General features: G+C 30.4%; 3 protein-coding genes across 3 annotated transcripts; 1 reads left to right on the top strand and 2 right to left on the bottom strand.

The window, feature by feature from the left end:
• Positions 1-369: 369 nt before the first annotated feature.
• LOC134833276 (nudC domain-containing protein 1) lies at positions 370-2379 on the top strand. The gene is made up of 2 exons (XM_063847542.1): positions 370-560; positions 621-2379. Exons 1-2 carry the CDS (start codon positions 471-473, stop codon positions 2250-2252), a joined length of 1722 nt encoding a protein of 573 aa, XP_063703612.1. The 5' UTR covers positions 370-470; the 3' UTR covers positions 2253-2379.
• LOC134833277 (epimerase family protein SDR39U1) lies at positions 2222-5189 on the bottom strand. Its single transcript, XM_063847543.1, has 4 exons — positions 4945-5189; positions 4404-4852; positions 4116-4349; positions 2222-2532 (listed from the first exon to the last, which is right to left on the bottom strand). Exons 1-4 carry the CDS (start codon positions 4967-4969, stop codon positions 2329-2331), a joined length of 912 nt encoding a protein of 303 aa, XP_063703613.1. The 5' UTR covers positions 4970-5189; the 3' UTR covers positions 2222-2328.
• A 2-nt stretch (positions 5190-5191) lies between these two features.
• Positions 5192-5671, bottom strand: LOC134835223 (kunitz-type serine protease inhibitor A-like). Its single transcript, XM_063850093.1, has one exon. It carries the CDS (start codon positions 5669-5671, stop codon positions 5192-5194), a length of 480 nt encoding a protein of 159 aa, XP_063706163.1.
• Between the last annotated feature and the right edge of the window lie 7395 nt (positions 5672-13066).

The raw sequence follows: 13066 nt of genomic DNA, 5'->3' as shown, positions 1-13066 counted from the left end.
AAAGCAATTTTTGTCAAATTTTGCTCTAAATGGATAAAAATTTGTCAGAGGGCTCTAATTTATCATTTTCATTTTTAAAAACTTTTAAATTTTTCAAAAAAAAAAATGTACTGACCTTTTTTAATTTTTGACACAGTTTTGATTTGAAAACTAAATCAAGAGCAAAACTGTGTCAAAAACTATGTCAAAAACTGTGTCAAAGCATTTTTGTCAAATCTTGCTCTAAATGGATAAAAATTTGTCAGAGGGCTCTAATTTATCATTTTTAATCATTTTGCAACTCAAAACTGCTAAAAAATTGAAACTGAAAAAAAATTAGTTCAAGATTTGACCGTTGATGGCGCTAAAATTGATGAATTAGCAAAAAACGAATCGTTTTTAAAAACAAACACGACAAAAATTTAAAAAATTTCATCATTTTTTGTCTTTTATCGTAAGAAATTTCAAATAAAAAGCATTTAAAGTAAAAAATGGGACCAAAAACTGTTGAACTTCGACCAGATCGCTCAAAGTTACGCACCAATTTCGAGGGTTACAAGCTCAATTTGGAAAGCATACCGGTAAATATCTCCAAAAAATTCATGTTTTCAATATTTTTAAAGATTTTAATCAATTTTTAGGTCCTCCGGTACGAATTACAACACACTCCCTTGCGAATCAGCACCACCGATCGTCAATTTTCCTTCTTGCATGCCCAACTTTTCGCTTTTCACAATCATCTCTTCAAAGATCCGTGGCACCTGAATACGTGTTACTTCCTCGACAGCTCATGGACCGTGCAAAAAATCTTCTACGACGACGAAACGGGAAAAGTTAAGCCCGTAAATGCGGTTTTAAAGCTGCAAAAACCCAAAATTGTCGTCGAAGATCGATATCCCGCTTGTTTGGTCTTTGTTTCGGAAAAATTTGGTTTATTCAGCGACGGATGCGGCTCTTTGGCGATTATTGAAACTGGAGACCGGGAAAAAAGTTGCGAATTTAAAGTGCGGCAAATGTTGAAGCCTCTTGATAATGTCGAAGGATTTGTCATTTCCAATGCGCGATTTGACGTTTTAGACGGGGTTTGGAAAATTTCTTGCATTTTAACGTTCATTCGTCAAAATAAGGAGCATTTCGAGACTATCGCACATTGGATGGTCCTTAATTTGACGGAAAATGTCTGGAAAGTGGAAAATTCAAAAGTTTTAAGGTCACGTGGTGCCTTCAGTTACTGCGCTTTGGAGCATCGGGCGGGAGCTTTGGTCGTCGCGAGCGATTATCCGGTGGATTTTGAGTCAAAAATCCTCGAACGTGAAAAAAATCGACAAAAACCTTCAGAAAAACCCACGGAAAATGGCAACGAATCGAAAGAAGACACGGAAATGATGGAAAAAGACATTCACAAGTACACGTGGACCCAAACTGAGGAAGATGTGACGATCGTATTCGATGAACAGCCCGAAGCGACAAAGGCAGATTACGTTGTTCAAGTCACGCGAGACCAAATTTCGATAAAATGCAAGGGAAATGTCATGTTACAAGGTCAATTATTTGAAAAAATTGATCCTGACACAACCACGTGGTCTATTAACAATCGAAATTTGGAGGTTATTTTAAATAAAGCTGATTCTGTAGCTTTAAAATGGCCATTTTTGGTCCCTGGAAGCCCCGCGGACTCGTGTGAAGCTAATTCTGACCCGAATCCCGTCGTGCAATTCGCAAATCAGATGGAAGAATGCGATTTGGACATCAACGAAATCGATAAGGAGAATTATTTGAGCCGATTATCGTGGAATACCGAAGAAATTACGCATAAAGTGTACTTGGGATCGCATGGCCCGCTATTTGACGTCAACCTAAGACCCGGATTACCGAATGCCGTGGCGTTAAAACATGACGTCGATGCTTGTGTTTGGCTCCAAATGCATAATAACACAAAAACCACGGAATGGACGATGTCCCATGAAGCCACCATCGATGCCTTTAGTTACGTTTTAGCCTCGAAACAGCAGAAAAAGTTCGTTGGATGCGCCCCGAACGCGAATTACGTCGTAATTGCCGAACCCGAACGACACGTTTTCATCTATAAACAAACTTATGACGGGAGCAACTTGCGAAATCGCACAACAGGCGCCTCCGTGAACATCGGACAACAAAAACTCGTGACGTTGGAAAATACGGGCGAAGTTATCGGCATGTCTGTGGAGAATGATGTCACGTTGCTATTGACAACTCAGTTCATTTTGTGCATTCAATTGAAAATTGAAGAGTAAAATTTTTGCATTACCAACTATTCTAAAAATTATTTTTTTTTGTTAAATCACAATTTTTTGTTAAGCGGTGGTTCATTTAGAACAATTTAGCGACTTCCTTGCAAGCAGATTTGATGTCGGGATATTTGTAAGTGAAACCGAGCTCTTGAGTGCGTTTGGGTTCGATTTTAGCACCATTGGTTACGATTACGGCACGTTCCTCGTTGAAAATTAGGTTGACGACGAATTCAGGCATCGGGAAAATTGCAGGTCTGGGTGGCGTGAAAGAGGATGCCAAAGTCTATAAGAAGAAAAATTTTATTATAAAAAAATATTTTTTTCGTATATTGGGAAAAGTTGGTTTGAAAAAGGTAAAAAAAATGGTTTAAAATCATGAAAATGAAAAATTAAAAAAAAATTATTTAAATTTAATTAATTTAAAAAATTAAATAAAATTAAAAATTTTAAAAATTTAAAAAATTCAAAAAAAATTAAGATTGAGTAAAAATGTCTGATATTGACAATAATTCGTTTTTGAAAAAAAAACTATATTTAAAAAAAAAAGAAATTGAATTAAAAAAATTAAAAATTACTTTGAAATAAAAGCTTTTTAGTTAAATTTGACTTTTGATCAAAATAAAATCTAATATCGTTAAAATTGTCAATTTAAAAATTTTAATATTTTGTTTTCATACGTTAATTTTTTTTAAATTGAAATTTTAATGTTAAATAAATTATTTATTTAAAAATTTATTAAACTATTAATTGTTTAATGTAGAAATTATTCAGCAAAAATCATAAAATTTGCAAATTTAAATTTTTCTTTTATTAAAAAAAAACAAAATAGGTTAAAAATCATTATTTTTATTTTTTTAATTATTTTTTTTAAATTTAAGGCCTTTCCAAATTTTTCCGATATTTTTAATTTTTAAAAATTTTAAAATCAAAAAAAAAATAAAAAAATATTTTTTTTAAATAATTTTTTCATTCAAAATGAAATTTTTTATAAAATTGAGGGGGGGGGAAAAATAATATTAAATTAAAAATCTTTTTTTTTTAAATTTAGTTGTTTTTATGGTATTTTTATGGTATTTTATGGTATTAAACAAAAAATTTATAAAAATAACTATCAAAAAATTTGAAAAATTATTTTTTTGAAAATATTTTGAGAATGAATGTTTCATGTTAAATTTCGTTTTTAAATACTTAAATTCTTGAAAATTGAAAATATTTTTAAAAATTTCTTGAAAAGATATGGAAAAAGACCAAAATATGGTAAATTTTGAAGAAATTTTTAACTTTTTTTTGTCTTATTTCAAAAATTTAAATAATAACAAAAATAATAAAAAAAAATTAAATAATTAAAAAAAAATAAGTAAAATTTTAATTTAAAAAAAAAATTTAATTTAAAAAAATAATTTAATTTAATTTAAATAAAATCTTTCTTAAAATTGTAAATTTATCAAATATTTAAATCCAAAATTTGTTCAAAAAGTAAAAGAAATTACTTTCTTGAGCTATTTTTGAGTGAATTTAGATACGAAATTGATAACTTGAAATTTTTTGAGGAAAAAAAATAATTTAAATTTTCAACAGAATTATTATTTTTAGGCAATTTTATAATTTTTTTTTACTTTTAATGAAGGTTTTTCCCGAATGTTTGAACGAAAAATTTTCAATTATAAAAAATCAATTTTGACGAATGTAAAAATTCCTTTAAATCAAGAATTTATATTGATTCAACAATTTTTGCTTATTTTTGAACAAAAGTCATAAAAAAAAACTTTGTAAGTTCCTAAAAATCTTTGAAATTTAAGTGCCTTGATTTTTTTTGCCTTGCGAAACATAATTTTTTATAAAATTAATTCAAAACTTTGAACTCACCTTTGAAAATTCAGCATTTGTAACAATTTCAGGAGCAACTCCATTCAAAATTCCACTAACAGCTTGATTCTCGATGGCAAATCTGACTAAACTTGCATGATCTTCTACGTGAATCCACGGCAAAAATTGTTTCCCCGAGGCAAGAGGTCCTCCAACGCCCAAGAAGAAAGGAACAAACATCGATTTAATCATACCGCCTTCACGTCCAACAACTGCTCCTGTACGAACTTGAACCTATTTGACCAAAAAATCATTGAAATCCTTCAAAAAATGAAAAAAATCACTCACCAATCGTGTCTTGCTTCCTTCAGGTAACTGAGCCGCTTTTTCCCATTCAACACAAAGTTTCGACATGAAATCATAATTTTCCCCTGGATGACTTTCATCGTATGGCTTTGGGTCTGCACGGGGTTTGTAGTGACTCACTCCAACGATATTCACGAAAACTTCGGGTTTTTGTTCCGCTTCAGCGACGGCTTTTGCCAACATCGTCGTCGTATTGATGCGGGAACTCCAAACGTTTTGTTTGAATCCGGGACTCCAACGTTTTGTCGGATCGAGGACATTTTGACCGGCGAGATTCACCACAGCGCTCGTATCTTTTGGCAAGCCATTTTTCTCGATGTCTATCCACGTGATGCGATTTGCTCCAGGCATCCGTGAGATAATCGAGACATCATAACCAACTGTCTTGAGGAGATTCGTTAAACGTGTACCGAGAAAGCCACTGCCGCCTCCTACGCAGGGTTCAATGACCGAAAATATAAACAAAAACAAAAAATTTGCGTTATATAATGCTGAAAAAATTAAAAAAATTTAAGTTTTTCACCTATTAACACATTTTTGAGGGACATTTTGATGAAAAATCAGTCAAAAACTGCTTAAGAAACTTTTTGAAAGACAAATCGGCAAGTTTTAAAAGCTATTACTATTTTATTTTTATTTTAAAATGTTCCGCAGATATAAACAAAAATTTTTGCACAGACAGCTGATCGAAAAAATGTAAATAAACACAGAGAGAAAACCAACCGAGAGAGAAAGAGAATGCATCAACAGGGACGGATTCAGGTAAATTTTCAATTTTTAACTGTTGGCACCAATTTTCGATAACGGTTGATTGCAATGGTGCATTTTTCATGACATTCCTCGAAAGTGTCGAACCGATTATCATTCCCATTGCGGCCGCCATAATAGAATTCTTGGCATCTTCGAGTTGCTGGATCGTAATAATACCTTTTGAAATTTGCTCGACCAGGTCCTTCATCTGGTTTGAGATAACAACGTTTCAGTTTTGGATGATCTCGAGGACGGAGTTTGGGTTTTTGGACACATTGACGTTCGCAATCTCCTTGCAAGACGAAGTTGTTGTTATTTCCGCCGCAACCGGACCAATAAAAGGGTTGACAAGTGTTCGATGGTTCGTCGTAGAAGAAACGATTGATATTGGCATCGCAAAGTCCTCGATCAGAACCGCCACGACAAATTGATGGGATGCCACGGGATTGGCATGATACGGAAATGATGATGAGGGAGAAACTTAAAATTGTAGAAAACATCTTTGGTTGAAATACGATTTGTAACTAACGAAGTTGCTGAAGATAATACGAGCTTTTATAAGATGTGATATTTAGCATTTTTGTTGATTTTAATTGAAAAAAAGTCTAACAGATGGAAATTAATCAACTTGACAGGTAAGAATTACACGCGCAATTATTATAACTTTTAGTTTCTGAAGCTTTAGTAAGTATTTTTTGGATCTCATTGTATTGTAATAAATAGCCATCTGGTTTTGGACCCAACAAAAGAACTACCAGGTTTTAGAGAAAGAAGGCACATTTGGACTACCATAAACAGAATAAGGTGTGAAAATGGCAAATGCAATTATTTGTTGTCTAAATGGGGAAAGAGAGAAGATCCCTTTTGCAATTGCAGACAAGTTGACCAAACAATAAAACACATAGCCCTTGAATGTCCCTTAACGGTGATTACTGATATCCATAATGCCGATAATCAAGTAAAGGATTGGATAACGAATTCTAATATTTTTTTATACAGAGTGATTCTAAAATCTTTCATCATACTTTATTGAACTTTATTAAACCGCTCATTGAACTTTTCCATACTTTATTAAACTCTTTTAAACTTTGCAAATGCAAATTGGGGAAAGGAGAAGATCCCTTTTGCAATTGCAGATTCAAACCTTAAAAACATACTTGAATGTCCCTTTGATTAGCTTCATAATGCCGAAATCAAACTTTAACGAATTGAAGAATATTTTTTTATAACAGTGTCTAAAATTTTCATCGGAGGCTTTATTGAACTTTATTAAACCGAATCATTAATTTTTGTCTTTTAAACTTTATTAAACATTGTTAAACTTTATTGAACTTTTGAGAATTTTTTTAAAATTTTTTTATTGAACTTTTTTGAGATTTTTTTTTAAATTTTTTTATTGAACTTTATTAAACTTTTGAGAATTTTTTTAAAATTTTTAAATTTTTTATTGAACTTTAGAGAATTTTTTTTATTGAGCATTTCATATTTTTTTTATTAAACTTTTTGAAAATTAATTAAAAAGAAATGAAATGAAATTAAATCATGTAATGAAATTCTATAAATTAAATCAAATTATTTCAAACTTAAAAAAAGAAAGAAAATCCTGAAAATTTATATTAAATTCTCAAAAGTTTAACAAGAGTTTAATAAAGTTCAATGAAGTTCAAAAAAGTTCAAATTTTTTTTTTGAAAAGTTCAATAAAGTACAATAATGTTCAACAAAGTTCAACATGGTTCAATAAAGTATACAATAGTTTAATATGGTTTAATAAAGTATGGAAAAGTTCAATGAGCGGTTTAATAAAGTTCAATAAAGTATGATGAAAGATTTTAGAATCACTCTGTAGTTTAAATTTAAATTGATTTATATACGATAATAATAATAATAATTGTATTGTAAGTATGTATTGTGATCCTCAACGTGGAAAATATTACAGTTTACCCATACATGAGGTTCAATGGTCAACCAGAAGAGTTTCTCTAATTAACTGATGCTGCCAAAAATTGGTTGAAGGGTTGAATTGGATTGAATTTATGATTCTTCTTGAGTTTTTGAAAGAAAATGAAAGAAGACATACGCTAGGTATATAATAATATTGCTAACTAGTTGAAAAAAAACTATACTAAAGCACCTGAAGGGATTAAACATAAGATCTGATGACACGTGCAGAATTTGCTTCAATGATAAAAAAAAAATTTAAACACATTCTGTGCTTTGGAATAGTCTTGGATTAGAAGACAGAAGACGAAATATTTTCAACAGAATAAATCCTACTGAATTTCTTGAATACAAGTTAATTCATATCTTTAGATTCTTAAGAGGTTCGAAACAGACTTAAACTTCTTAATATGGATACACTTGAGAGAAGAAGAACGATCATCAACTCCATGTTTGCTTTTGACTTAATAAGGAAAAGAATCGACTGCTAACAACTGGCTTGTAAGATCACGAAAAATCACGAAATATTGTACAATTTAAGACAACGTCAATTTTTAGGTTTTTTTTTTAATTAAATATCGATTGAAATTGTCATAAAATCATCATCTATATCATCAAAATCGGTACGTGAGCCCTCATAATAAGAGGATTTTGGCTGAAATTTTTTTTGATCAATTTTTTTCGCTAACATCTTTAAATGGCTCCTGTACATCGGAAACGCAGAATTTAGAAAAAAACCAAAACAAAAGTTATTTCTAAGGTTAAAATCTACAATTTAAGCCGATGAGCTTTTCTCAGCAAGTCAATTTTTGATCGATTTCAAGCCTAAAATTAATTAAAAAGTCGTTCTAAAGATGATTTCAATTCATATCTTGTCAATTTTTGAACAAAAAAAAATTATCTCGATTCTACCTCATGCTGATATAAATTTTTTGCAAGTCAATTTTTGACCAGTTTAAAGCCTAAAATTGAATAAAAAGATGATAAAAAGCCATAAAAACACAAAACAAAATTTAAAAAACGTTTATGGGAAGTAAAGTTAGTATAAGTTAGTTTCCTTTATTTAAATCCAAAATCTTGTTCAACAATTTTTAAATTAACTTTAGTACTTGAAAAAGTCAAAATATTTTATTAGTGTTTTCCTGGTACAAGTTTCAACATTGGATTTACCAATTTCGCACATTTTTCATTACATTCGTTCAACGAATCAAATCTGTTTGCATTTCCATACATTCCTCCATAAGTCAGTTCCTTGCATTTACGCGAATTTCCATCGTAATAATATTTCTTGTACATTGCTAGACCGCTTCCCGAATCAGGTCTAAGGAAACATCTTTTAAGCTCCTGTTTTTGTTGCTCATTTCGAGAGGACAAAGGTTGACAGGAAACGCCAAGAATTACGGCGAAAATAAAAGTTATTGCAATTGATAAGAATTTAGTCATCTTGAAGTTTTTCTATTGAACTGAAAATAAGTTCAAGCTTTTACTTATATATGAACTACAAAATATGGCAACATACATTTTTATCTGAAGTTTAAAAAATATATTTATCAGATATTTCAAAGTCATTAGTCAAAGCCTTCAGCGGTTAGTGACAAATATTAAATCTTACGAGTCTTCAAATTTTTTCTTTAAAACAAAAATAAAGAAAATCTTCTTGGAGTTAAAATTTCCTCTCGAATTGCTATTTATGCGAAACCTTAAAAGCAATTCTCGAAAGTCATTAATTTACAAGTTTCATCAATTTATTGGTTTTTTGTACATTTTCTTTAATGCATGACTGGTCATTTATATCTTCATTTGAAGGACATTGCAGAACAAAAACGAACGGTTATCACCCGTCATAAAACATAAAGTTACTCCTCTCAGTTCAACTGGCTACAAAACCACACTGCACTAACGGTACTTTTGTTAATGGCCTTAAAATGTATTTTTTTCTGTATAAAAATCAAGAAAAATTGAAGCTCGAACATTATATTGAAAGTTTTTAAATAAAGTTTAATCATGTTGCCACAGATACAGCACAGCCAAGTGCGGAGGATAAATGTCTGGCAGGCAGCAGCAGCATTGATTTACTGTTGAAACAAGAATCTGATAAGAAAGAGGTGCTAATGCATTTCGAGAAAAGTTCGATTGGTACACTGCGTGGTGAAAAATTAAAACGGAAGAGCTCCTTTTACAAGTTACCGCTTTTATATTTAAAAGATTGCACATTAATTTAGTGTGCAGGGAGAAAAAAAGAAGAGTTAACAATGATACAAATGCATGCGATAGAGGGAGAAATGGCGGTACGAAGAATAATAATGCAGATGAATAGCAACTTGGGAACAATGAAAAATGCCGTAATGTAATGTGCCTTTCGTGCATTGTTCGTTTTTGTTCTCGCATAGAGAAAGAAAAAAAAAGTCAAACTGTGCAGTAAAATAAAGATTATTGCATGCCTTTGTTGCTTTTTCGTTGTTGGTCGTTGCGATCTGATTGTATCAACGGCTTTTTCCGAGTCCTTGAAAATTTTTTGAGGGTCATTAACGCTTTGGACTCCTCAAAGTATGCAAAGTTTTTTTGTATTTACTGTAAAATTTTGTTTTAAATTTTTGAAAAAAACTTGAAAAACTGACTTCAAATTAATTTTGCCAAGAAAAATTAGCCAAAGATCTGTTTTAAAAGTTAAAACGCCCTCTAGCGGATATTTTTTAACAAGCCTATAATATCAGGAAAAATGGCTTCTTATTAAGTTTGTTCAAAATAATCAGCTAAAAGGTCTTTTTTAAATAAAATAAAGCGCCCTCTAGCGAATATTTTTTTAAACTAATAACCTCACGGAGAATGGCTTTTCTTAAACTGTCAAAATCTTTTAATTAAGTTTGCCCAAAATAATCCGCTAAAAACCCTAATTCAATATAAAGCGCCATCTAGCGGAGATTTTTTTTACAAACTTAATAAATTCAGGGAAAATGGCTTCTTTATAAAATTGTCGAAATCTTCTAATTAAGTTGGTCGAAATAAATCGCTAAATAACTCTTTTTGAAGTTAAAGCGCCATCTAGCGGAGATTTTTTAACAAACTTAATAAACTCACGGAAAACTGCTTTTCTAAAACTGTTTAAATCTTCTAAATAGTTTGATCAAGAAAAATCCGCTAGATGACTCTTTTATAAAAATAAAGCGCCATCTAGCGGATATTTTTTACAAACCAAAAAAATCACAGAGAAAGTGGCTTCTCTAAAACTGTTGAAATCTTCAGCCAATTATCGTCTCATGTCAATACATTTTCCCTCCTTTTCTTTTCAATTTCAATTTTTCACTGCGATGTTAAATGTTTATTTAACTCGACTAACAACGCTTTAGCAACGACGCAAAAAAAAGGAACCTGATAAATGAACTTAAAAGGCATGCACCTGCCGAAGAACGGTAATAAAAGGTTACACATGTTTACCAATGAAGGAGTAAATGCCTCCAGCTGCTGTTCTACGATATACAAAGCGCACCCTGTCAATAGATGAAGAATTTTCAAACAACATTAGCGACTGTAAAAACACAAAATTAAAGGCAACATTTTCCACTTTTTTGGTATTGTTAACGCGATAACATTTGACTATATGGGTTGTCTTTTGTGCATTATATGGCAAATGCAATTTTAATAATGCATGAAATAATGTTCTTTTGTGGTTGAATAATTTTTCATCCGGTTTTTAAAATGTCACTTAATGGGTTGAAAGGGAATGAATTTTACTCTGAGCGTAAACTGACCTAAAGTATTTGGTTTTAATGGTTGGTTAGGATTAAATTTGACTCTGATAAACTTTTGACTTTAAGATCATTCATTTATCTCTTCAGGTATTGAATTAAAAAGTTCTGAAAGTCAAATTTAGTTTTTAAGAGTTAAATTTAATACTTGATCTATCATTAGAACCAAATTGTAAAAATTTCGCTAGAGGGCGTCTTTGTAGCTTTCAAATCAAAACTCTTTGGTAAGATTTTGAGATTTTCTGTGAAGTTAGTTTACTTTAGTATGGAAGTTTTAGAAGAGACCTCTCTGATTCTCTAAAAAACCAGTAGAGGGCGTTTAAATTATTTTTTTAATACAACGCCCTCTAGAGGATTTTTTTTAATAAACTTGAAAATTTTCACTCAATTAGCTTTTCGAATAAAAAAAAGTTTAATTGAGCAAAAAAATTCAAGTTTATCAAAAAAATATCCTCTAGAGGGCGTTTTATTAAAAATTAGGATTAAACGCCCTCTACCGGGCTTTTTTTTGAAATTCACAAACTAGAACTCAAAAAACTAGTTAATTATGGTTTTAAATTGACTTCTTTTAACCTCAAAAGGCATCCATCAGTTTAAATTTTTAAATCAGGATTCTATGAACGCTTTCCACAAAAAAATGGGTTTTTCGCAGAAACTAGCTTGAGAGGAAATTAGACATGTCGTGTCATGTTTGCTGAAGCAGTTTGTCGTTGCACTGCGAAAGAAATTCAACGTTTTAGATTTTCTTTCCTTTCGAAAAGTGATGCAAGTAAATACGTGATGTGCCACTTGAGAAAATTTTCAACTGCAGGCAAAGTTCTCGTTTTTTTTGTTAAACAATAAACATTTACCACGTCGTACATATTTTTAATTTTCAGCCAGTCATTCATCATATTATTATCCACTTACGTCTGTCTCTCACTCACTCAAACCAATTCCGTTGACTTGACGATAAAACATGACTCGGGTAGCTTCTGAACTCAACTTGTCTCCTTTATTCTTCTTCTTTGCTTTTCTGTGTATTTATTTGAGTTTTCATTTAGGTCAACATTTGTCTTTTTACTTACTTATTCGCAAAAAAAAAACGAAGAAGAATCCTGCTGTGTGTGTTTAACGGTACTTTGGATCTGCTTCCTCCGGGTGCTTACTTGTGTTGGGTGTTTGTCTTGTCATCCTCGTTTCTCTCTGAAAATTTTATTTGAAAAGTAAATAGACACACATTTGTAGTCGTCATGTGTGTTTACATCGTGTACATGCGAGCTGGACGAGTTGCGTTACTTTTGGCAAAAAGAAGGAGAAGAAGAGTTGAAAAGTCAACAATTTAACGTTTTAAATGCTGCTTTAGAGATCTTTGAGAGATATGAAAGTTTACTTTTCCTAATTTTGTGTGACATGTGGAGCATTAAGACATTCCGGGAGAGATAAAATAAGCGTTGAAAGTACTTTTCTAATGAGGTTAATGAGTTATTTTGTAAGTAAAATTTTTTATTTTTACAATTTCGAAGTTCATAAATTATTTTCGAATTTTTTATTAAAAAAAAATAATTAATAAATTTTAAATTAAAATTAAATTTTACAAACCAGAAAAAAAATTTATTTTTTATTTTTTACTTAATTTGATTTTTTTAAATTTTATTGAATAAATTGAAAATAATTTTAGAAAAATTATTTTGCAAAGAGATATTTAGAATATTTTATGAAATTATCTTTAAAAATATTTTTGAAGAAAATTCGAAAGCGATTATTTTTTTTTTTTTTTTTTGAATAAAAATTTTATTGCATGTTAATTTTTAATTTTGGTTTTAAAATTTAATATAAAATAGTAAAAAAAAAAATAAAATCTTTAAACTTTTTAAAAATTCTTTTAAAAATAAAAAAATAATTTAATCAAAATATTAAAGTTTTTTAGAATTTTTTAGATATCAAAAACCAGAATTTTCATGAAAATATTTTTTTAATTTTTTTTCTTTATAAAATACGCTTAAACATACAATTTAAAAAGAATCCCAAGAAAATTTTATTTGTCATTTCCTGTCATGCAGGTGTTACCTCCTGTCTCTATCTATTTGCTACGATATATTTTATTACATTTAAACAACAAAAATATATCCTGCAAACATGTCCCTTAGTCTGTGAAAAGGCTTGTCATTGACAAAGGTTCACGCACGACTTTTCATGATGACCTCCTCCGAGAATAAACAATCAATATT

The sequence above is a fragment of the Culicoides brevitarsis genome, chromosome 3 (assembly GCF_036172545.1).
Source record: "Culicoides brevitarsis isolate CSIRO-B50_1 chromosome 3, AGI_CSIRO_Cbre_v1, whole genome shotgun sequence".
In the NCBI taxonomy this organism is placed as follows: domain Eukaryota; kingdom Metazoa; phylum Arthropoda; class Insecta; order Diptera; family Ceratopogonidae; genus Culicoides; species Culicoides brevitarsis.
Note: the sequence above shows the minus strand (reverse complement) of the source record. Positions and strands in the feature narration are given on the sequence as shown.